At 40.7% G+C, this 26281-nt stretch overlaps 1 protein-coding gene across 8 annotated transcripts in view; it reads right to left on the reverse strand.

The window, feature by feature from the left end:
* CUNH1orf112 (chromosome unknown C1orf112 homolog) overlaps positions 1 to 26281 on the reverse strand; it is a 132903-nt gene that overhangs the window by 75437 nt on the left and 31185 nt on the right. For 7 of the 8 annotated variants that reach the window (XM_039323991.1, XM_039323989.1, XM_039323993.1 and 4 more), the window contains 10 exons: positions 19850 to 19998; positions 19239 to 19368; positions 18662 to 18848; positions 17989 to 18071; positions 17686 to 17737; positions 16802 to 16891; positions 15701 to 15886; positions 14925 to 15047; positions 11829 to 11924; positions 10019 to 10132 (listed from right to left, as the gene is read on the reverse strand). In XM_039323991.1, coding sequence (XP_039179925.1) covers positions 10019 to 10132; positions 11829 to 11924; positions 14925 to 15047; positions 15701 to 15886; positions 16802 to 16891; positions 17686 to 17737; positions 17989 to 18071; positions 18662 to 18848; positions 19239 to 19368; positions 19850 to 19998 — 1210 coding nt within the window. Of the gene's footprint in view, positions 1 to 10018; positions 10133 to 11828; positions 11925 to 14924; positions 15048 to 15700; positions 15887 to 16801; positions 16892 to 17685; positions 17738 to 17988; positions 18072 to 18661; positions 18849 to 19238; positions 19369 to 19849; positions 19999 to 22467; positions 22709 to 26281 lie in introns of those variants that run through there. The other variant, XM_039323996.1, reaches the window with a different exon arrangement.

The raw sequence follows: 26281 nt of genomic DNA on the forward strand, positions 1-26281 counted from the left end.
CAACATCTCTAGGCAAATTCTTCTGCTTCGCAATCCAGGAGTTAACTCTGTAAATTTTTTCAACTTCTCTGCGTAATTCTCCTTTATCCATATTCATAGCAACAGCTAAATCAATAAGCACCATCTCCATCAGGTCTTGATTCATGTCTTCCTTAAGACCCCTGATCCTCAGGGCATACTCCATTTCTCTGTACTGAGACATAGGGATATCTTCTTGTGAAATCTCCATCTTCCTTTCCATATCTTGGAATTTATCCTCAAAAGAGTCAACTTTGTCTGCCACTTCCTCCACTCTCGAGTCCAGCTTCACCACCACCGTAGCCAAGCCTGATACAGCTGCAACTATATCTTGCCGCAAGATGGTATTATTGTCTTCTAATGAGACCTTCATCCCACTTAACTCTTCTTTAATTTCAGATTTAATCTGTGTAACAAGTTGCTTCATTTCATCTCTGATTTGGGATACAGCATCTCCCATTATACCTTTAATCTCTTGTGCTGACAGGCCTGGCAAAGGAGGGGAGGGTGGTGACTGGGTCGTTGGTACATGTTTGGGTTGTTGTTGTGGTTGTTGTGCAATTAGAGTTGTGGGAGAGGAAACCACCTTAGATGTTATAGAAGGCGGCTGTCTCTTTGAAGCCATTTTATGAAATACAGTTCTCTCTTCCCTTCTCCCCCCCCAAAAAAGGGGAGGAGGGAAACAGAATTTTAAAAAAGGCAAAAATACTATAATCCTTAAAAGTCCAAAAAAGAAAAAGGAAAAAAATCAAAAGAAAAATCCAAAACCAGGAACAAAGAGATCAGAAACAGTCATTTAAGTCCAGTACTTTAAGAACAAAGAGACAAAGAAAGAAAAAAAAAACTCCGACACTTTCAAAACGCCATCTTATTTTCTCTCTCCATGCCAGCAAGAAAGAACAAAGGAAAGATAGCCAAAACTAACTAAAAGAAAGAAATAAAACACTAGACTAAAAAAAGAATCCTTTAAACCGCTCTGTCCGCTTCAAAAGTTACTCACCAAGACACTGTAATCGCGGAGATAGAGGCGGCGGTTTCTTTTGCTTCCAAAGAAGCAAAAACAGCTGGGAGGCGGAGATCAGCAGGAGCTCCGAGGGAACACTCCTTCCACCCCCTCTAGGAATAAATCCAGAGGGGGTTCAGGGGTTCTACCTCTACTCCTGCGTTCTCTACCCCTTCCCAAATTTCTGCCCCTATGAAAAAAACCAATGTCTATATACCGTGTTTCCCCAAAAATAAGACCGGGTCTTTTTTTTTTTTTTTGGCCTCCAAAAGAGACACCAGATCTTATTTTGGGGGGAGGGGTTGTCTTTTGTACTTCCGGCATCGACAGCCCCACCCAGCTGGCCCACTTCTTCTGTGGCTGAAGGAGCAGCTTCATTCTGCAGGTGGGAATGGAGCTCCGCCCTGCATTTTGCAGTCAGGCCTTTCTGCAAGACATCTGCAGCCAATTGAGTCTATAGTTCAGTATTCAGTTGCAGTGGCCTTCCAGAAAGGCCTGTGACTGAGAAAGACAGGCCTGGCTGCAGAGGAGGCCACAGAAGAAGTGGGCTGGTGAGGAGAGGCCCAGCTGCAAGGAAAGTGGGTGCAGGATGCATGGAGCAGCTCCACACACCCACCCCAGATTGATTTTTAGGCATGCACGTCGCCCCAAAACTGGAGCTTATTTTGGGGATAAGGCTTATATTAGGACGATCCCAAAAATCAAGCTAGGACTTATTTTAAAGGTAGGTCTTACTTTCAGGGAAACACGGGTAGTATGCTTTCTTTTTTTGTGACCTAACACTCATGGGCAAATTGATCTCAGCTGCTATACTTTTCAATGTTCCAGTAACTGAAGAGAGAAAAACGAAACCAACATATTCCTTACTGCCAAATCTGTACCTGAGATTTACTTAGTCTTGCTTATTTTGATACATTTGTAAGAAACCAAAGGTTGCTTGCATTGCATGGCAAATTCATCAAAATGGATAACTTGTTATTAAATCTTTTGGTGGGGAAAAATGGTTGTAACTTCTGAAAGATTGAAAGAACTTATCTACATTTTCTGCTTTGTAAAATAAATGTACCTTTAATTATAAGATTGATTACAAATTGGGGAAGGGGCGGTGGGAAGAAATGGGGAGATATATTTGTATGAATCTGTCGCTCTTATTCCAAAGAGATACTGTGTCAACAACTCTGTAAGAACCCACCCCACTTTGCATCTTAAGAAGACAGAACTCTTGGAATATTTCTTCCAACAGGCATCTTTATTAAGAGAAAATGGTTGCAGGCGTTCTAGATAGGACTTGGGGCCCAAGCCCTATGGTTCAAGGTCTTAAGGGGTCTCCAGCAGCCCACCCCACCTCCTTCCAGTGACAATCCCAGGTGTTACATTTCCACCCTTTTTCCTCACTGCCAGCGGGAGACTTCAGAGAGGAGTAGATGAAAGCTGATGGCTTTTTGGTGGTATCCACATTCAGTCCCTTTGAAGTTGTACCGAAGGAAGTGAGGGCCATAAAACCCCTTTGTTCACCCCCCTTCCCCTTCATCGAATGACAGAATCCAGAGAGGGCAGAAATGGGGTTTTCCATAGTTGATAACTAGAAATGAAATATAATTGGATTCTGACATCCTGCTCCCTTAAAAATAAGATAGATCCACCTAAAAGAAAAGAAAACAGGTATAAAAATTAGTCTGGCTTGTTAGGATACTCTGTGTGAAACTTTTTAATACCTTCGGCGCTCTGACATGACATTTATAGACCCACTCATTTTGTGAGGCAGGGAGATGTTTCCAGGCAACTAGGTACTGAGTCGCTCCATGATATCTCCTAGAATCTAGAATTTCCTTTATTTCGAAGTGCTGTTTGCCTTCCATCATGATTGAAGGTGGTAGTGGGGGGATTTTTGGCCGTAACGATGACTGATGCTCTCTTTTCAGCAAACTGCAATGAAAAATTGGGTGTATTTGCCTGAGGTTTTGGGGTAACTCTAATTCTACTGTTATTGGGTTTATGATTCTTCTAATTGGAAAAGGTCCTATATATTTTGGTCCAAGTTTTTTACAGGGTTGTAGGGACTTTATATATTTTGTAGATAAGTACACCATTTCACCTATAATGAATGGTGTAGGCTCAACCCTTTTTTTATCGGCTTGTGCTTTGTATGCCTGCCTAGCTTCATCCAGTGCTTTTCTAACTATTCGCCAGGTGTTTTGTAATTGTTCCATCCATTCTTTCAGTGATGGGATCGCCGGTTCCTTTGGGGTTAATTCTGGCATGGGGTGAAACTTTGACCGGTGGCTGTTTGAAAAGGAGTGTAACCTGTGCTGGAGTGGACTGCATTATTGTAGGCAACTTCTGCAAAAGGGAGTAAGTCCGTCCAATCGGACTGTTGAAAATTAATAAAACATCTTAAAGTTTTTACAAATCCAAAATGCCCTGCTGATTTTGTGTTGTAGCAAAGCTGCATGAATGTGACTCTTTGGGTTGTTGGTATATATAAATTTTCCCCCACCCAAGGCAGTCCGTCTTTCATTGTGCACACATTTTTTTCTGGAACCATTCATCCGTTTCCAAACTTTTCCGGAATTCAATTCCAGTTTGGCTACCCAGCTGTGGTTTTAATTTAGCTTGGGATCTGGTGGTTACTGGCGCTGCCAGTTGTGATTCTACCATCATCGTTTTAGAGTCGGTGGCTCATGTGCTGTTATATTGGGGCATGCAAGTTCTTTCCCCCCGGCAAATGCTTGAGCATAATGTGGAATTGGTGAAAATGCTGGGACCAGCGGGCTTGCTTGGGGTTGAGCTTCCTGGGTGTTTTCAAGGCTTCCAAATTTTTGTGGTCTGTCCATACCTGGAAAGGGATTTTGTTGCCTTCAAGGAACTGGCGCCACTTGAATAATGACCAAAGTATCCCATATGCCTCTTTCTCCTACATGGGCCAGCGCTGTTGTGTTTCAGTGAGTTTCTTGGATGTATACACACAGGGTTGTAATACCTCTTCACCGATTTCTTGTAATAGTACAGCCCCCACTGCCACATCACTTGCACCCGCCTGTATTACGAAGGGCTTATCCATGTCTGGGTGCCTCAGTACTGGTTCGGCAGAAAAGTCTCTTTAATGTCTCAAATGCTGCTTGGCACTCCATTGTCCATGTTAGTGGCTGGCTAGGTTTACTGAGGATGCTCCCTTCGTTTTTAGTAAGTTTGCGAGGGGCAGGGCTATCTGGGCAAATGAGGGGATGAATTGGCGGTAAAAGTTTGCGAAGCCTAGGAAACTTTGCAGTTGCTTTCTTGTGCGGGGTGGTGCCCATTCTAATACTGCTCTGACCTTCTCTGGGTCCATTTCAATGCCCTGGGGGGATATGCGATAACCTAGGTAGTCTATCCTTTCCTGGTGGAATTCGCATTTCGAGAGTTTGGCATATAGGTGGGCGGCTCACAGTTCTTTAAAACCGCTCTGTCTAGGTTGACATGTTCCTCTTTTGATTCGGTGAAGAATGTCATCTAAGTAAACCAGGACCCCCTTAAATAGGTGCTCCCTTAGAACGTAATTAATTGCATAAATACTGCGGGGCCCCCTTGTAATCCAAATGGCAAGACTTTGAATTGGTAGCACCCAATGGGGCAGTGAAATGCGGTCTTCCATTCATCCCCTTCCTTAATTCTCACGCGATAGTAAGCTTCCCTTAGGTCTAGTTTAGAAAAAAAATTCCCTTTCGAGAGGGGTGACAACATGTCTTTCGTGAGGGGCAGAGGGTATAGGTTGCTTTCACTGATTGTATTCAGGGCCCTCTAATCCATGCATAAGCATAAAGAGCCATCCTTCTTCTCTCTAAAGAGGACCGGGGCAGCCACTTTAGGCTTCGCTGGCTCAATGAACCCCCTTTCTAGGTTTTTCTTTATGAATCTTTCCATTTCTTCCTTCTCCGTTGGGCTCATGGAGTATAATCTGGGCTTCGGGAGTTTTGCCCCAGGCTTGAATTCAATGGCACAGTCCATGGGTTGGTGGGGGGGGGAGCTCATCCACCCTCTCCTCACTGAAAACTTCAGCAAGGTCTCTGTATTCTTCTGGTATTTCTGGCAGTCCCTTTTCCTCTCCCATGGATGCTTTTTCTGTTCTTGATTCTGGTCGCCCCCCTTGAGATTTTAAATCCATAGGGTCCCCCTTCGGGAATTTGATTTCTGCCATCCTCCAATTCAACCAGGGGTTCCATTTTTTAAACCATTCCATCCCTAGAATCATCGGGATTCCATTCCTGGGGTCACTACAAACGTTATGTCTTCCTCATGTTTGCCCAGGGAGAGGCGTATTGGTAAAGTGGCTAGGGTAGCTGGCACCCACCTGCTATGGACCCATCTAACTGGCCAAATGAGATTGGTTGTTCCAGTCTCGACGGAATGCCCAGATTCCTCACTAGCATCGGGCTAATGAGGCAGCGGGTGCAACCAGAGTCTATTAAGGCTTTCACCTTTACGGCTTCGGGCATGGGGGGAATTAATATAGTCACTGTCTTGAGGATGGGTGTGATGCGTCCACTTACCAGAGGTTTGCCCTCCGAGCTGTCGTCTGAGGCATCAAGCGGGCCTTGCGGTGTAGGCTGGAGTTCTTTCCCCCTGATGAGCAGAGGTGGGGGATTCCACAGCCTCCATCATTCTCATGGCAGTTTCTTTTGGCTTAGCTGGAGACTTTCCAGATTTGCTGGCCAATGATCTGTCTGGGTTGTGCTGGGGTGCTTTGGAGCGGCATTCTACAGCCCGATGCCCTTCTCTCCCGCACTTGAAACACCCCATTTGCTTCATGGGCGTAGCCGATGGTTTCACTGGTTGACGTGTCAACTCAGGCGGTAAGCGGCTCCATTGTTTTCCTCGGTGGTGTCTCTTCAGTATGTCGATTTCTGCTTCCTCTGCCAAGACATACCATTCCTCAAGTTTGTGTGGGTCCCCTCGGGGCAGGCAAGCGTCATATAGGTCATAATTTAGTCTGTCTTTGAAATGGCTAAGGAGGATGTCTTCTGGCCAGTTCAGTTTGCTGGCAATGCCCCGGAATTATTGCGTATATTCGGCTACCGGGCGTTTGCCTTGGCTCATCATTTTGATCCTTTTGCGGGTTTTGCGATCAGCCAGAGGGTCCTCAAATCACCTTCTCAGAGAGGACATGAAATGGTTGAAGTCGTTGAGCTCTGGGGTATTGGAGTCATGCAAGTTCACCACCAAATCTGTGGTTGGCCCGTCCAGGGCAGATTGCACGATCCGGATACGGGCTTTGTTGCTGGGGATGTGCCGCCCGTATTCCTCCATGTAGCTGAGGACTTGGGTTAGGAAAAACCCTAAGCATGTTGGCTCCACCTTGAATCTCACGTCCAGCGGCAGGAGTCTTTGAATGGATTGTTGCCTTCATTGTCAGTGGTAGTGTCTTCCATCCAGACTGCCATCTGTGGGTCGGCGGGGAGTGAGGACTACTGGATCAGCTGATGTCCCCGGGGCTGCAGGTTCCACTTCCTCCTCGGTGTCTCTCCCTTTGCGGCTCCAGGAGCTGGGGCGACGTAGGGCTCAGAATTCTCCTCTCCTAGGGAGGTGAGAGTTCTCTTCATCATTGATAGCTTTCTCTAGGATCCAGTTGGAGTATGGTGCCCAGCTCCCTTCCTCTTCATTTGCATGCAGGAATTTCTCCATCTCCTGCTTCCATTCTGGTTGGTTGGCCCCCCGTCTCGGGGTCACTTTTCTTGATTTCTTTTCCCACTCGTCTTTCTTTCCAACGCCCATTGACCAGCGAGGTTTGTGATCCCGTGTCTCCACCACCTCTTCTCCTGAGGAATCTGACCTCTCAGATCCTGACATCTGGCAGGGTTTTAGTTGGGGCAGCGGCTCCCTTCCCAGGGAGTTTTCTCCCTTCCCTGCTCTGTTGTCTGATATGGTAATTTTTGCAAAGTCCCCCGGCAAGGTTCTCCCTTCCAGGTGGACTAATTCTGCAAGTCCTGTCTAATGTAAGGACCCACCCCAGTTTGCATCTTAAGAAGACAGAACTCTTAGAATATTTCTTCCAACAGGCATCTTTATTAACAGAAAATGGTGCAGGCGTTCTAGACAAGACTTAGGGCCCAAGCCCTACGGTTCAAGGTTTTAAGGAGTCCCCACCAGCCTACCCCACCCCCATCTTTCCAGTGACAATCCCATGCATTACATTTCCACCCCTTTTCCTCACTGCTGGCGGAAGGGAGACTTCAGAGAGGAGTAGATGAAAGCTGATGGCCCCATTGTTATGATTAGTCCTTTTGGTGGTTATCCACATTCAGTCCCTTTGAAGTTGTACCGAAGGAAGTGAGGGCCATAAAACCCCTTTGTTCACCCCCTTCCCCTTCATTGAATGACAGAATCCAGAGAGGGCAGAAATGGGGTTTTCCATAGTCAATAACTAGAGATGAAATATCATTGGATTCTGACAAACTCAGAATATACCAATTCAGACTATGGGGTTCCCCAGTAGCCCCACCCATTCACCCCCTTCTTCCAGCGACAGTCTCAGGCATTATGCTCCCACCCCCTTTTCCTTACTGTCGGCTGGATGGAGACTTCAGAGAGAACTACATGAAAGGTAATAGCCCCATTCTTATGCTTAGTCCTTTTGGCGATATCCACATTCAGTCTCTTTGAATTATACTGAAGGAAGTGAGGGCCGTAAAGCCCCTTTGTTCACCCCCTTCCTTTCACCGTATGGCAGAATCCAGGGAAGGCAGAAATGGGGTTTTCCATAGTCAATAACTAGAGATGAAATATCACTGGATTCTGACAAACTCAGAATATACCAATTCAGACTATGGTTTTCATTATTGCCACAAAGATAGGTTGTTTCAGACTTCTATGGGAATTCTTATAGCAGGCAATAATCCCTGTATGTAATGAAATAGAACATGTATCTGAGAAAGATTTCCTGATTTTGACTCAATTTATTTTTGCTCTCCACAATGTCATTTCATCACAAATGTCTTTGCATGGTCACACTGCTATATGCTTTTGATGTTGAGCAGATAGGCATTTTTTTTTAATTTTTTATATTTTAAACCAACAAAACAAAACAAAACAAAATACACACACACACACAGTATATACTCCTCCTTTTTTAACAGCGATTTCGTAACGGTAATCTTCTATTATTTACATTTCCCCCCTTATTCTTCTTTAGAATATTTGTCCTTGTCGCCCCGTTGTTTCTTATTTGCATTTTTCTTCCTTCATACTATACTTCATACTAAGAATAATACATATTATTATTACTATACATTATTATACACACATTTTCCACTTTTGACCTTGCCACATTTATTCTCCTCTATTATTTCTAGTCTCCAGTCAGTCATACCACTTGTTCCATATTAGACAGTACTCTGTGGTCTTCCTTTTCTTTTATCTCTTTTGTTAATTTGTCCATCTCAGCACAGTCCAGGATTTTTCTTATCACTTCTTCCTCGGATGGTATATTCTCATTTTTCCAGAACTGTGTGTATGCTATTCTGAGCAGATAGGCATTTTGATATACTGATCTCAAATAAGATCTTTAAGGTTGTAGAGTTCTCTTTAGTTCTGAGATATAGGTATCTGCAGAAATATTTCCTATTAACATCAAGAAAATTGCTTCTTTTTGACACTCTTAAGGTTTGTCTTTGCTATTTATGGGCTAAGGCACGGGTTGGCAACCCGGGGTTCTGGAGCCGCATGCGACTCTTTCAGCCGTCTCCTGTGGCTCCCTGTCCTCAGCCACCATGTGCAGTCTGAAAAAAAAAAGTGGGATTAAAAAAGTTCAACCCACAAACCTCTTTCCTTCTTTGTACTGCACGTGGTGGCCGGAAGGATTGCTGAAAAGGTGTCCCTGGTAAGGAGCTGCGGGTGGCTGCTCTCGGGGTACCTCTTCCCTGCCCGGCGGGTCTCCCCTCGCCCTGCTCCGCCGCTGCCTGTTAGTCGTGGGGGTCACCGGGGTCTCTGTAGCTTCCCCTCTCCGCCTGCTCCTTTCGGCCGTCTCACGGGCACCAGATTCCTCCGTGGTGCCTGCCAGGCCCTTTCCCCACCTGCTGCATGGTCCTCTTGTCCGTCCTCCTGTTGCCGCTGCTGCTGGTTGCGCTGAGCGAGGCCAAAGAGGCGGCAATGAGCGGGCAGCCGTGCCACTTCGCCGTCCTCCCGCTGCCGCCCTCGGTGCTGCAGGAGAAGGAGACCTTGGGCTGCGAGGGCAGTGGGTTGAGACACTCTCTTGTCCCTGCGGCGGCATTCCCCGTTGCTGGTGCAGCTGCCCATCTTCATTTTAGATAGCAAAAGGGTTTTGCTGCTCCCAATGTTTTGTTTTCGGTGGGAAACATGTCCAAGTGGCTCTTTGAGCGTTTTGGGTTGCCTACTCCTGGGCTAAGGCAAGCATTCTCATTTCATTCAAACTTCTTGTTAGGTAAGTTCTTCCATATAATGTATTACCAGTAAACTAAATTGGCTCCCTCTTCTTCCTATTCTGCCACAACAACTGGTTTGTCCATGCCTTTCTATGGATAGATTTACCCAGACTTTGGCTTGACCTGAAACTTTATCATTACCAACTAAATAGAGTTAATTTAGATGTCATTTTAAGACATACAGTTTTGTAACTTCAATAATTATAATAGCTCATATTATCTTAATACATGTACATGATGCAGATATAACAAGAGGACAGACTGGTTATCTGTAAATGGTAGCACGCTTTCCCTCTCCACTGGAGCTGTACATAGCCTCTACATTGGTTATTGAAGACTGGGAGGGAATTCTGCCTTCTGTCAAAACATTTCTCAGCTTTAGGACATTTTATCTAAATGTAGATCTGCATGCTTGACTGCATGGAGCTCAAAGAACAATCATTATTTCTCTTTGTATTAATATAGTATTCAGGAGCCAGTGCTGAAAAGTAATATCTCAACTTCTATTCCTTATTTTTACTGTAACAGTTCCAAAGATTACATACAGAAAAGAAAGAACAGAGTGACAGTTTGTTTTATTTACCTGGAAATCTGGAGGAATGATAGGTTTTCCCACTGAAGAAAGAAAATCTAAGACTGCAATCACAACATGATCAGGGGAATTCAATTGCAAAAGGGAACATTGTAGTGAAAGTATCTATGGAGAAAATAAGTATCAAAAATTTAAAAAAATGCAGAAAATACATTATACTGAAAAATCTTTATACTGCTTTTTATGATCAAGATTAAATTTGGTCAGACATTTATCCTTTCTTCCTTTTTATAAGATAAACTGCCTACCTTTAGCTCATGAAGACACTATTGAATATACTATTCAGTAAAATAAGAAATGAGTGATGAAGCATTCTGAAAAACCCATTTATGTAAGTAGCAGGTCATTTTGGACTGAGTTTATACTTTCTCTCATAACTGAAATAGTCCTATCACATTCTCACACACATATATTGTTTGATTTGTTCTGATTTTATGCTAACACAGAAATGGAAGTCAATGTCATCAATATATTGTAACACTATACCCATTCAAAATGTGAGCCTAAACTAAAATGGAACAAAATTACAGGTAGTCCTCTGTTAACAACAGCAATTTTATTATTGAATTTCCTTCAGTAATGGCACCGTTGAAAAGTACAATGTCATGTGGCTACACCGCTTAGCAACAGCAATTCTGGCAATAATGATTGCCATCATTAAGCAAATCCTGCACTGTCGTTAAGCAAGAAAAGCACATGGCCATATTTGTGACACATGAAAAATTAAGATTTAATAAACAAATCAAATGCATAGGAATAGGATGGTGAGTACTATTCCTGGTGATGTTAATTGTGAAAAATTATTTTTAGTCTTAAAGAAAAGATGGAGAAACATAGCAGAATTCAAATACCAGAAAAGATGTCACACAGAAGAAAGTAAAGATCTGTTTTTTCTTGTTCTAATCCAGAGAGTAGATCATAGAAAAAAAAAATTAGAGGACCGAAGATTCTGATGGCATGTTAGGAAGAACTTTTTAATAGTGAGAATATTTTGATAGCAGAACCAGCTACCAGAGATAGAGGGCTCATTTTCACTGGTTGCGTTCAAATGTAGGTTAGCTGTCATTTGTCTCAGATGTTTTAATTTGGAGTTATTAATTGAAAAGGGAAATACTAACTTTAGGAAGGATGAAGTAGCTTGGCTTATTTTTTGCAAGACTTCCATAATTTGATAAGGAATGGCAAGAATGTGGCATTTTCACAATCCCATAATTGATACAATCCCAGATTATTTATTTATACATTATGTATATTTAACTAAAACTAGCTTTGAAAAACAGTACATTAGTGTAAGGACCTACCCCACTTTGCATCTTAAGAAGACAGAACTCTTGGAATATTTCTTCCAACAGGCATCTTTATTAAGAGAAGATGGTTATAGGCGTTCTAGACAGGACCTGGGGCCCAAGTCCTCCCATTCAAGGTTTTAAGTGGTCCCAAGCAGCCCCCCCACCCACCATCCTTCCAGCGACAATCCCAGGCGTTACATTTCCACCCCCTTTTTCCTCACGGCCGGAGGAAGGGAGACTTCAGAGAGGAGTAGATGAAAGGTGATGGGCCCTATTTTATGGTTAGTCTTTTTGGTGATATCCACATTCAGTCCCTTTGAAGTTATACCGGAGGAAGTGAGAGCCATAAAACCCCTTTGCTCATCCCCCTTCCCCTTCATAGTATGACAGAATCCAGAGAGGGCAGAAATGGGGTTTTCCATAGTCGATAACTAGAGATGAAATATAATTGGATTCTGACAATTAGTCAATTCTGTATATAAATCAAGACTACCCACCAAATATTTTCTTACCTGAAGTAGCAACTGTGGTTCTAATCTTTCAATGAACAGCTGGACAAGTTGAAGTGTCAAGCAAAACGTCTGCTGGAAACAGGCTAGACTGGATATCTTAATTGATAAGAGTAACATTTTGTGTCACCCCAAGCATCCATTTCACTGTTTAAACAAGATTCTGGAACTACTAATATTAATGTCAGCAAGTGATATATAATTTTTTTATTGCAGCAATCAATTTTATTATTGATCAGCTTATTAAAATCCACATTTTAAAACTTACAGAGCATGTACTCTTCTTGTATAGTGAATTATGAATTAAACTACCTTCTATATAAGAGGATCCAGTTTTAAAAAATTATTCTCCATTGGCTTCTGAGATTTCAAGGATCATGGTAGTGATATAAGGAGAAAGGCTTAATACACTTGTTTAAGGGCTTATTTCATAGAAAATGGAGGAAAAAATATCATGCCACTGAAAACAGTCATTTTGACAAAGAGAAATGGGGCTGCACAGAACATTTTTCTTCTGGCCTACAACAGACATTATTGCAATCACATCTTATATGATGTTTGATTTGTCCTGAGAAGCTATTACAATGAGGTAGAACTACAGGTATTGTAACAAAAAGCAAGAATAAGATGGGCGCAGTAGTGCAGCAGCAGAGGAATCGCAGGGCTCTGCATCCTACAGCCAATTTCTGCCTGTTAGGGGACCCTAAATGGGCCTGAAGTCGCCCTGTAGAGCCAATAAAAAGGAGGGAAGAGAGATGGCGGTCAATCCAATCAGTCCAGGAAAAGCCTTCCAGAAACCAGCAGGAGAAAGACTAGCTTAACTTCAGAGTCTAGCCCAAGCTACAAGCAGCCGAAGCCCAAAAGCACTATTTTAAGCTGACTGTAAACAATGTGCTTGGAACTGGGTAAGAACAGTGATTTTCTCTCTTCTACTTGATAATTGATTTTCTGGGGGAAAAAAACCAAACCAAGAAGCAAAAAGCCTTCGAAAGTGAGGAGGGGGAGATTGCCCCACCCTCCTACAGACGGAAGTTGTAGGAATTAAATCTTTAAGTGGGGACAGAAATATACTGAAATGAAATGAATATGAGACCTAAATCTAGATAAGTTTGAAATTGGTGGAATGTGTTAAGATTTCTTTTTTAAATCATGAAAATAGAAGAAAATAATTGTTTATTTTGAAAACTGGAAAAAAAACTAGTGCTGACATCTAGTGGTGGATGAAAATATACTAGTTGTTTCAATACAGGAACTGGCAAAGCCCAGGAAAAGATAATTTGTTTTTGGGTGACCTTCAATATCTTAATAACAGAGAACAGCTGTGATAAAAAGAAAACATCTTGGACTATTCACAAGAGAGTACTATAAACTTTTTTAAAAAATTGACCTTTCTGGATTACAAATACTTATTAAACTGTGACATTAAAGCTGTCTGTAGAGAAAGGAAAACCCTGATTTTTGGCTATCATGGAAAACCAAAGATCTGCAGAAAGAATATACGAAGAAAAAAACAAACACTTTCCAGAAGGAGATATATGCTATGTTGCAACTAATTCAAACAACAATGATCTCAAACCACGAGGAAATTAAAAATAACTTTGAAAATGTAAATGAATGCATCTCTAATTTAACTTTACAACAAAAAACTCTCAGAAAATAAAAATAGAGAGTGAGCAGATAAAACAGACAACTGATGAACCAGAGAAGAGCGATTTAAACATGGAACTTAACAATAGAAGGAAGTATGACTCAACCCAGGTGGAAAAAAAATTACAGGAAATAATGGACATGGAAAAGATAATTTATACTTTAAGATCATAAAATAAGTCTGAGGACAAGAAAAAAGGTTTGACAAAACGGATTACAGAGCTACCAGGAGAACTACAAGAACTTAAGAGATAAAAAATGATAAGAGAAATTAAAAGAGAAAGAAAGGGGGAAAAAATCAATGAATATGAAGAGGCGAAACTTTCCTATAAAAACATCTCACCTGATTTGTCTTTTATATCTACAACAACATCCACAAAACTATGGGAAGACTCTTTGATTCAGAGAAACATATTGATCAGGAAAAATTTCTGGCAAAATAAAAAAGGCTAAAGTAAGAACCAAGAAATTAGATGATGGGATCTATCAGAGGGAAATTTGAAAATTAAACATCTGTTTGAATATGGTTAAAGAAATAGAAATATTTTGGATATAAATGATTTTTAGTTTAAGAGGGATGAGCCCCTCAAATAATATAGTATTTTTCCTTTTTTTCCCCTTTGTGTTTTGTTTTTTGACATGAGAAATATAAAAACGTTGTAATGGTTTATATAAAGGAAATGTTTTAGATACTTAAGTGAAATTGATCTTGAGAAAACTTTGAATGGATAAAATGCTTTGATTAGATCTAAAAGATTAGATAATTGATTTATTTAAATGGAACACTTAAAGATTAAACCTATGCTTAAATATGGTTAAAAAGAAGAGAAAAATTCTGGATATAAATGTACATTATTAGAAGGATTTGTATTTTAAGTAGTATATTATCTTCTTTTTTTCTCTTTTTTTACGATATGAGAAATGTAAAAGTGTTGGGATGGTCTGTATGAGGAAAAAGACTTAAATACTTAAGTGTAATGAAAATCTTAACCAGTAAGAATATTGTGGGGAAAACAAATTTAAATAAGAATTTTAAACAGGATCTATAATAAGGCAATCAAGATGATTAGTTAGAAGTTTTATATCAATGTGGTTATTATTTGCAGAAATATTAGAAAAATGTCTATATTTAATTGTTATTTACCCAAATAATAAGAATTGTATTAATTCAAGGATGGCAAAAGAGAACATTTTTGGAAGAAGAGAACATCAAGCAAAGCTATTCTGTAGACTATAGAATTATAGAAACTAATTATTGTTTTTTAAGTATAAATCGAGACAACACGATGTTTACCAAATATTAAGGTGATTATGTAAAATATATATATATGTATATATTTAAAAAGAATAAGATGGAATATGATTTCCATTTCCCTAGCAAAAAAAATTGTATACCCCCCTCATTACATCTAAAGAAGTCAAGCAAATGCAGCTGAAATTAACATTCTTTACCTGCGTAGCTGGCAGATGAACTGCAATTTGGCTAAGAGCTTCTACCAGTGCTGCTTGGTCTTCTTCCTCCAGGGTATCCCTAGCACTCTGGCACATAGACAGCAAGGCTGAGAGAGCCATGTTCTAGCAACCGAGGAAAGAATTGTAAGAAGATAGAAATAATGTACGAGTCTTCCTGCAACAGAACAGCTCCTCCAGAATGGAGTTCTAATGAAATTATCTTCCAAGATTAAATGCCTGGTGCAGTGCTTCTCAATCTCAGCAACTTTTAAGATGTCTGGACTTCAAACTGCCTGAGGAATTCTGGAGTTAAAAGCCACACTTCCTAAAGTTGCTAAGATTGAGAAGCACTGGCCTAGTACAAGAACTTAAAGAGAGGTTTAGAGGCTATAAAAAGCAAAATTAAAGTAAATTAATTATATTGATTTTTTGTTGGAATATTCTGTTCTCTAAAAGCAGCAGAAGATTTCTGTTTGCTCTGTTTTTTTTCTGCAACCACAGAGAAAAATAGCTAACTGCATTCTCTTTTCAAATGATAGCTTTGTAATTCAGAAGTCTCCATCCTTCATGGAGATTCACTGTAGTAGATGGTGCTGGATATAGTCAGGCCACTCCTCTTGTAAAGCCAGAAAACATTATACCTCATTTATGAAAATATTGGTCTATCTGTCTATATGTGTAGGCTTCTCAGAAAAGATAGGAACCAAGGAAGACAAAATAATCCCCATGAGTTGTTAATTCATAAAAAGAATCCTTTGAGTCACACTTTTTCTCACCACTTGTGGAAGTTCATTCAATGACTTTTCACTATTCATCCATTCCTGACATTGCACAAGTCCTGCCACAAAAAGTTCATGAGCAACCTGCTGCCTGTGCAACGGTAACAGAGCCTGGAGAGAAAGGTGCTGCCACAGTAGTAGGTTTTCAGAATCTTTTGGAGGAAACCTTTGGGTGAATCTTAACTACAGAGAAATAAAAACAAAAGCATAGGATAAGCGCTATATGAAAGTAGAAAAAAAAATCAACAGTTTACTCTTCCATCCAGGATATAACTTGCTCTTTCTTTCAAAGATTAAAAATCTACCCATAACAATAAGTCTAAAGAGTATTTATACTTTTAATGCTAAAAGAAAGGCTATAAACTTCAGTCAGTACTATTAGATGCTCTGAGGAATGCAACTATTCACAACCTTTGCCCAGTGATTTTCTGGAGTCACGTTCAATTATTCCTCTTCTCATACAGATACAAGCAAGACTCTTTCCCAAGCCTCCAGTGTCACTTGCAGGCTATCATCATTTGTAAGCTGTTTACCAAATATAGAACCAAAGGGGTGGGTGGATCTGCCTAGTTTTCAGAAGAGGGTTTTTTTTGTTTTGTTTTGTGAGAAGGGTTCTGATTTTTAAGGTATGCAAAACCCATTTGGGGACTTATACAATATTTCCATGTGTTGGTTGTCTCCAAATGATGGGAATTGTGACACTAATTTCAGTAATGACAGGAGCCCTGGGAACTGTACAGAGACTACTGGCTGTTGTCCACCCTGCTCTAAAATATTCTAAATGACACCATGAGTAGCCAACAAAGGGCCCATGATAGAAACAAGGAGGTCACAATGAGGAACATTGAAAGATATTTCTAGCCATCTTAAATATTTCATACCAGGTAGAAAAGTAATTGATAGTCAAATTAAAGAGAAAGAAAATCTTTCTTTTTCATTCCATATTATAATTAAGCATCAGAAATAAACTATCCTGCAATAATGAGCAAGTATATTTTACCATTCATTGCAGACGAACAAAAAACTGATTCATGTTAGCTGATTCACATTGAAGAAAGCTCATTATTTATAAACTGACCCACATCAGGAGAGACTTGCCTGGTGATCTGGGGCCATCAGAAAGAGCAAACGTCGTAATAGCACCCCTAAGAGAGAGACTTGATAACATTCAGCAGGACAAGCTTTTACCTAAATTTGGATACAAAACAGATGGTTTTTAAATGAAACAATATTCAATCAACTTCATCTGAATGTTCAGAATCTGCACCTTTGCACATATTGGCCTAATTTTAGGCAGCAATTAATCCATCATCATAATTATCTCTTTAACATTTATAGACTCGAAATCAGAAATGCAGAACGTCTGCCATAAAGACTATCTAACCTAACTAACCAATATCCCTTTCAGATCAACCACTTCAAATGCATTTATTTTGTTTTTATATGTAGAAACAAGAATTCCTTCTTATTCAGAAGTTTAATATCAGAGCAGACAAAAGACAAGAAATGGCTTAGTAAGTCCCCTGACAGCTTAAGTAAAAATACCAAATGCATTTTAAAAAAAATGCCTACCAAAGTTAATCACAACTGAGCACTCCAAAAGCCTTTCTTCCAAGTCACAACATTTCAGAGAAAGAGCCCCCAAAAGAAACACTGGCTTGGCCAGAAATACAGCTTTAAGTAATTTGAAAGCACTCCGCTTAGATATGTTCCCAGCATCACCAGTGCAGTAATCAGTTTGACTATTTTTTCTTTACTCCTATTTTTCTAAATTACAAAACCAGCATTTTCCACTTTATATATAAGCAAGTCAGGCAAAGGAGGGGGGGGAATTAACATTTTCCTATATTATAAAATAACGTTTTCCAAAGTATCAAAACTCTGAAATAAGACCATTTAAACTTCACATTGTTTTTTGCCTGACTTTACTATTTTTGCTCTGTTCAAATTAGCTTTTTATAAGAAAACCAAATGCTGCTTACTACATGTGCTATTATAAATGCATGGTGTGCACACAGGTCTTCTGTTCCATATCTAGAAGATGAGAAAGACAGCAAGATTAGTATATAAATTCATGACCAACCAATCGCTATTACTCTGGAATGATCTTTCAGTGGGAACATTTGAACTCAAATTGTTATTTAGTTCTAAGCAAGCACATTTTTATCCTGAATGGAAGAAAATGGAATAACCTTCTTGATTTTCAAATGTAAAGGATAAGTAGATAAGCAGCTCTTGTGTCACTCTGTTGTACACTTCACCCTTTAGCAAACCTTTGATCTTACCGGACAAGGAAGCACCAGACATCCATAGCTAGGAGAGCCATGATCATATTTGGACCTAGTACGGTTTCCAGCAGAGAAGATTCCTAAACATTAAATAGATAACAAACACAGAGAAACAAAAAGTTGTTTTTTTAATTGTCATCCCATAATCAGTAAAGGGAAAAGGTAGACTCTCAGCCAAATAGAACTATAGAAAAATACTTTAGGATTTGACTAGCAGTTTTGAGCATATTTTGAAATTATATATAATGATTGTTGCATTAAGAAATCATGATTTTATTTGGGAGAAAGACTAGACTTCTGGCCATGTATATCACATTATTACCATCAAATAACACAAGGCTACAATATGAAATGTTAGCCTTAGAGAAGATATATTCTGAGTAAGGTGTTAGTGTGATAAATAATTAATAATTTACTTGGATCAGGGGCAATGGAGAAATAGATGGAGGAAAGAGCAACAATGCACTGAAAAGTTGAAGCTAATAAGAGCTCAATTTTAATAATGATAATATAATGTGTGATGAGTGCATTTTTTATTTTTAAATCAGATTATTGATTGTACTAGTGTAATCCATATTAATGAAGCATGATCTATCCAAATCTCCCAAAATAAATGCCTGATTTAAACATTCAAACACTCTTCCAAGTTAAGAGTTGCAATATTCCTTACCAGTAAATGGAAATGTGACACCGAGAGGGATGTTATAAAGGTACACAAGTGGATACAAACATAGTGGTAAAAGGTGAAAGGACCCTTAGTTTGCTCCGTCTCTCTTGCTCTTTGCAAGAAGAGAGGAAGGGAGAGCTCACTAGAGCACTGCTGAAGACTGAGCAGTAGGGCTGCAAACAAGGGCAACCTGTGAAGAAACAGAATAGAAGAGTTCATGCTCTACAAAGATCCTTGGTACTCATCCTCACACATCACTAAAACAAATAGAGATTTAAGCATATTATTAATCATTAGATTTCCGGAAAAAACAAACTCAAGGATGACACCAATTATATAGGTCAAATATAAATTAGTATGTCATCGTTAGTATTGTAAATAGATTAATTTAAAACTCATTGTTGAATTCCACTTGCTTCATTAAAACCAAATACTACATTTCCTTCACTAAAACAATGTAATCTGTTTTCATAAAGCAAGTTCAGGATGTAGCAAGGTCTTGGCTTATCAGCAGAAAATAATCAGGCTCACATACATCCACACATGCCAACACAGATTCATGGCAGTAGCAAGAAAGTACCTGGGAATCTCTTCTGGGAGCTGACTTCCTCTGTTCCACAGAGCCTGCACATCCTGGGACTGGGATGGTAACATGTCCATTATAGAAAGAAGAAGCTGACACTGTGGAAAATGCAGCTCAGGAGAGAGAGCTGAAGTTTGGAAAAGGAGACAGCAAATGCATTTTGGTTAAATAAATAACAAAGCAAATAGATATTTTTATTGACTTCTCAAGTTTGACAGGCCTAACAAATCCACAAAAATGTACAGTCCTAGAAATACTAGAATTTATATCTTGATAGTACATGGAACTGAAATTTGTAATGCCAATCTAAACTATCTTACTAGGAAACCTATCTTTTTAAAATATTTGCTGTTGGTTTTCCAAAAGTTTAAACTGCATTTTCTTTATTTACTGCTTTGGTAGTTAATCTCAGTTATAATTAGCAGTTTGAAGATTTAGAACCAATCATGATTACTCATGCTTGAGCTACGATGTACCTAAAAAAGTAAAGAAATCAGATGCAGCTAACATATTTCTTACTTTGTTCTTGTATGAAAATCCCATTAGCTACAATAAGAAAATAAAAGAAATTGAATTAAGCAGGAGCACAGTCAGGACTTTAAACCTACCTGAAGTTTTACTTAACACAACTTCTACAAAAGGTCTAAAGGAAAGTAACGGGAGGAGAAGAGAATCCAGTGACATTAGGAATCCCCTGGCTATTTCATCCTGATGAGCTTCGGAAATCACGAGAGCATGAAGACTTGGTGGAAACTTACTGTTGAAAAAGAATGCAGAAAGTCTCATTGCTGTATGACTTAAGCAAATCTCATTTCTTATACAGTACTTAACATGCCCTTAACTACTGAGGTATAATATTAAATATTAAAAATGAACTTTTAGGATTCAAAACAGTGCAAAGCAGGGCTATTTAAAAATGTTCAAATATCTTATTCCCAAATGATTTGAAGTTCAAAGGTTACATTTAGCACTTCAGAAAGACCTTATAAGATAACCAATATACTATAAGGCATAAGCTATTGTGAGCTAGTTTAATCAACACATATGGAAGGGCCTGATTGATGTAAGATTTAAACATGCTGAGATGAGGAAAACTGAGTGAGGCAAACTGAGGTAGTTCACAAAATCTTATTTACAAAATTGTTAGTCTTAAAAAGTACAGGTAGTCCTCGACTTGCAATAATTGGGTCCAAACTTTCTGTTGCTAAGAGAGTTTTGCCCCATTTTACAAGCTTTCTTGCCACAGTTTTGAAGGGAATCGTCACAGTTCTTAAGTTAATAACCCAGTTAAGTGAATCTGTCTTCCCCACTGATTTTGCTTCTCAAAAGATTGCAAAAGAGGATCACATGACCCTGGGACACTACAAGTGTCATAAATATGAGTCAACTGCCATGAACTTTAATCATGTGACCATGGGGATGCTGCAACAGTTGTAAGTGTGAAAAAGACATAAATCACTTTTTTCAGTGCTGTTGTAACTTTGAATGGTCACTAAACAAATGATTGTAAGTCAAGGACTACCTGTATTACTAGACCATTTCTGATTATTGACATCTGCAGATTAAAATGGTTCTCCTCCTACAAATTCAGCATTTCCTGATCACCAATAAATTCTTTCTTGTTTTGATTTGGCATGCAAAAAGTACTCAACTGCAATCTCCCATTATTTCATGTAAAAATTAAAGTTTTATGTAGGGTCTAGACAGTTCAGGAATCCATTGGTCCAGGAATCAAATGGCTTCTTTCCATACTGTAATGTAAAGGATCTAAACCTTTGTTAGATTTATGTCCCTTCTTTTCTCCAAAAACTAAAGATGTACAAAGCACTCCCTCCTACATTTTAGTTTTTTCTAGAAGTGAGACTGATATTGGATTACCATCACAGCCTGAAGCATCTTGCTCAATATTTTTTAATTAAGAAACTGTATAGACATAAAAAAAATCTGGTACAAATTTCTTGGGGGTGATCAATTGCCATGAGAGAATAGATAGATTTCTGCTAATAGCAGGAGGGATTTCACAGTCTTTAGTAGCAAACAAAAGGTCAAGCATCAAATTTTTAAAAGGTTGTATTCAAGTAATGCTGAAGTCAATCAATCAGAATATACCTGGAAGGGACTTTGGAGGTCTTCTAGTCCAACCTCCTACTCAAGCAGCAGACCTTATACTATTTCAGATAGATGGCTGTCCAGTCTTTTCTTAAAAGCTTCCAGTGATGAAACATCTTACAACTTCTGAAGGCAAGCTGTTCCACTGGTTAATTGTCCTCACTGTTAGGAAGTTTCTCCTTAATTCCAGATTGCTTCCCTCCTCGATTAGTTTTTATCCATTGTTTCTTGTCTTGCCTTCTGGTGGTTTGCAGAATAAGTTGACCCCCTCCTCTTTGTGGCAGCCCCTCAAATACTGGAATACTGCTATCATGTTACCCCTAGTCCTTCTTTTCTCTAGACTGGTCATACCCAATTCCTGCAACCATTCTTCATATGTTTTAGTCTCCAGGTCTTTAATTATCTTTGTTGCTTTTCTCTGAACTCTTTCCAGAGTCTCAATATCTTTTTTTCCAATGTGATGAGCAAAACTGGATGCAATATTTCAGGTGCGCTCTTACTTATGGATTTATAAAGTGGTTCTAATACTTCATGTGATTTTGATTCTATGCTTCTGTTTAAGCAACCAAGGATTGTATTAGCCTTTTTGATTGCTGCGACACACTGCTGGCTCATGTTTAAGTGATCATCCACTAGGACTCCAAGGTCCCTCTCATAGTTATTGTTTTTGAGTCAGGTTTCATCTAATCTGTACTTGTACCTTTGATTTTTCCTACCTAGGTGTAAAACCTTGCTTTTCTCCACATTAAATTTCATGTTGTTGGATAGGCCCATTGTTCAAGTCTGTCAAGATCCTTTTGGATCCTGAACTTGTCTTCTGGGGTGTTGGCTATTCCTGTCAGCTTAGTGTCATCTGCAAATTTGATGAGTTCCCCTTCTATTCCTTCATCTAATTCATTTATGAAGATATTGTAGAGTAGTGGGCCTAAGAGGGAACCTTGAGGAACCCCACTGCTTATTTACTCCATGTAGATGTAGTACCATTAAGGATTACTCATTGAGTATGGTTTGTCAGTCAGTTACAAATCCATCTGGTGGTGATGCTGTTTATCCCAATTTTTTCTAGTTTACCAAGAAATAGGTTGTGGTCTACTTTAAGACCACAACCTACTTCTTGGTAAACTAGAAACTGGAATTTACAATACTAAATTTTAAAAGCCCTTTTTCTGATTAGATTGAATCTTAAGAGTAATCATTTGCCTTATATATGAAGGTTGACTAAACCTAAAGCGATCCATGTTTGAGCAAAAAGTAACCTCTATGAACATAGTAGCTGTTTATCACATGATTAATGATCAGGTTGAGGAAAAATCATGCCAGAATATCCATTCATTTGTAAACCAATGAAAGTGAACATGCTAGAATGAAAAGGAAAAGGAAGTAATGTATTCCACGTCACAGCATATGAGAAAGGAGACACAGTAATCAATAGCCAAGTGGCTCATTCTTTCAGTCGAAATTATTGTAAAACTCGTACATAAAAAAACATTCCAGAGATCAGAAGAAAACATTATATTCCAGTTTCTTCCTTCCAAAAAAGAAATAAAGTCAATAATATGCCCAGTTGACTAACTGAAAAGTGCTGTCTGAAACCAGCACACTGCTCTGGAATGAGTGGAAAAAGAGCTAGTGAATTCAGCTGTTCAGCTTTTCATCTCTCTTTATCCAATGTTCTCCTGATGTAACCTAGCAATTGTCTTCTCACAGAAGCTTTCACTTCAATACAGGGACATCATGACTAACCACTCATTCTTCTTGCTATGGGGTAAAATGCAGTCTATTGATGTGCCTACAGAGGACTAAGATCCTAAAGTGACTTAAACTTGGCTAAGCAAGAACTGGTGGTAGACAGAAATGTGATTAAAAAGTATTTGTTTACAGGAAAGAGTAATATGCGGAAAGGCATTAACACACACTACATAAACATTGAGATGGACAGAATATGAATTTAATAAATAAATAAAAGGGGTATTGTCTTACCTGAACGCCTTTTCTCAGCACGGAGATGGAGAATCCACCAATGGGTTGAGACTGTATTCCTGCCCAATCAGATCAGTCAGCCAAAGTTGCCACGCCCGTCCTGGACCATGAGATCCCAGTCTTGACACGAGCGAAGCCATTGACTGACAGCAAGACGTTGTGGCTCACAAAAAAAAACAACTAACCCTACACCTACGTGACCTATAAGGGTGGGAGTGGATTCTCCATCTCCGTGCTGAGAAAAGGCATTCAGGTAAGACAATGCCCCTTCTCCAGCACTGGAGATGGATAATCCACCAATGGGACATACCAAAGCTTATTATCCCTGAGGGTGGGAAATAGCCTCGTCCTGTGTGGAACTTTGGTCTAAAACCTGCTGCAGAACTCTCCTACCAAAGAAGGCCTCTGCAGAGGAAAACCTATTGATCCAAGTGGCCGCTCTACATACTTCCTCAATGGAGGCTTACCCGCCGAAGTGGCTGCAATCCTTGTAGAGTGTGCCGTGATCCGACTGGGGACCAGTAAGGCCTCTATCTGATATGCCCCGGCAATGCATGCTCTGATCCACCTTCCAATAGTGGAAGAGGAGACTTTCCGACCCCTGGAAGAAGGGTGGAAGGATATGAAGAGAGCCTCTGAACTGTGGAATTCCACTGCCCGTGAAATGTAGTACCTCAGAGCCCTACGGATGTCCAATATATGCCATTGACGTTCCCGGTTGTGTGTTGGATTTGGGCAAAAATCTGGTACGACTATCTCCTGTGACCTGTGAAATAAGGAATTGACCTTTGGAATGAAAGTGGGATCTAGTCGCAGGATTACTTGATCCCTGTGGAAGCAACACAGATCGTTCCTTATTGAGAGCGCGGAAACTCGGAGATACGACGAGCCGATGTAACGGCTACCAAGAATGCTACCTTGTGGGTTAGGTAGCGGATGTCACATCTTTTCAGTGGTTCAAACGGTGCCCTGGTAAGTGCCCGTAGGACCCGTGATAGATCCCACGAAGGATACCTGTGTACAGTGGGTGGCCTGATGTTCGCTGCCCCTTTAAGGCATGAACGGAGTAAAGGATGATGACCCAGAGACTCCCCGGAGTTGCACGATAGAATTGTGGAAAGGGCGGCGATTTGTCTGCGTAATGTGTTTGGAGCCAGACCCCTTTCCAGGCCACTTAACAAAAATTCCAAGATGTTGGGAACCGTAAGTTCCCCGATGTTCAGGTGCTGGCCAGAGCACCATGATTGAAAATTCTTCCACGTAGCCTCGTAAATGCGGTTCGTGGAAGGGCGTCGAGAAGCCTGAATTACTCTGATGACCCCTTGCAAACAAAGTCCCCTTGCTAAGATCGAGCGTTCAAGTGCCAGACGGCTAGTTGTAACCACTGCGGGTCCGGGTGTAGAATCACCCCTTGACTGAGTGAGACCTTGTCCGGGGGATCCAGCAAGGATCCATGAGGGATAGGCTTCTCAGGTCGGCGAACCAAGGTCTCCTTGGCCAGTATGGGGCCACCAGGAGTACCTCGGCTCGTTCCTGAAGGAGTTTGCGTATTACGGCCGGGAGAAGAGGCAGAGGGGAAAAGGCGTAAAGTAGCCCCTGAGGCCATGGGCTCCAGAGCACATCTATCTGTTCCACTCCCTCAGACGGAAATCAGGAGAAGAATCGATCCAACTGGGCATTGGACTGAGATGCGAAGAGGTCTACCTGAGGTTGACCGAAACGGTGACAGATTTCTTTGAAGACCCTCGTATGGAGGCACCATTCCGAATGATCTACTGTTGTCCTGCTCAGTAGGTCTGCCTGAATGTTTGTTTCCCCTGATATATGATCGGCCCTGATTGAAGCCAGGTTCTGTTCCGCCCAGGCTCCTAGCAGGAGGGACTCGGACCATAGGGAGCAGGAGCGAGTGCCCCCTTGGCGATTTATGTGGGCTTTGGCTGTCACGTTGTCCATGAGGACTAGTATGTGACGCCATGCCAGCAAGCTGTGAAAGTGCCGTAGGGCTAGGTGGATGGCTCGTAGTTCAAGCCAGTTTATGTTGTGTCGAAGGTCCGATGTGGACCAATGGCCCTGCGCCCACCTTGTCTGGAGGTGAGCTCCCCAACCGAATATGCTTGTGTCGGTCGTGAGAACTAACCTGTTTGGTTCTCTGAAGTATGAGCCTCTGAGCATGGCTGGGGACAGCCATCATGTGAGGGAGAGTCTTACCCGTTGTGGCAGCCATACCCTTTGCTGGGATGCACTGAGGTTCTATCTCTGGAATGGGAGCATGAACCACTGCAGTTCCCGTGAGTGAAGTCTGGACCATGGCACGATTGCTATGGTCGAGATCATATTCCCTAGCAATTTGGAAAGACTGACTAGCGTTGTAGACTGGCGCCGGTGTAATTGGAGCACTGACTCCCTTATGCTGTTCCGGCGTTCCTGGGGAAGGTACACTCGGCACTCCATCGTGTCTATGATGGCCCCTAGGTGTAGTATTCTTGTTGTGGGGACCAAGTGACTCTTGGGGAAGTTCACCGAGAACCCGTGATCCTGGAGTAGCCTTATCACTAGTTCGAGGTCCACCAGGGCGGACCGGGTAGACGACGACTGGATCAGTATGTCGTCGAGGTAACATTGGACTCTGACTGGTATCGTCCTCAAATGAGCTGCCAGAACACCCTGGGAGCCGATGACAGGCCGAATGGGAGTGCCCTGTATTGAAAGTGACTTCCCCCGTATTCGAACCGTAGAAAACGGCGGTGGGCCAGAGAGATAAGAATGTGTAGGTATGCCTCCGTGAGGTCGATCGATGTCAGGAGGTCCCCTTTCCTTACGCTTCCCAATATGGAGCGTAGTGTTTGCATTTTGAATTTGCAATATGCCAGATGGAAATTTAGACCTTTGAGATCTAGAATAGCTCTCCATCCCCCTGATGGTTTTGGGACGACGAAGAGTATGGAGTAAAA

The sequence above is a fragment of the Crotalus tigris genome, unplaced genomic scaffold (assembly GCF_016545835.1).
Source record: "Crotalus tigris isolate CLP2741 ecotype Arizona unplaced genomic scaffold, ASM1654583v1 scf7180000024291.2576520, whole genome shotgun sequence".
NCBI lineage: Eukaryota > Metazoa > Chordata > Lepidosauria > Squamata > Viperidae > Crotalus > Crotalus tigris.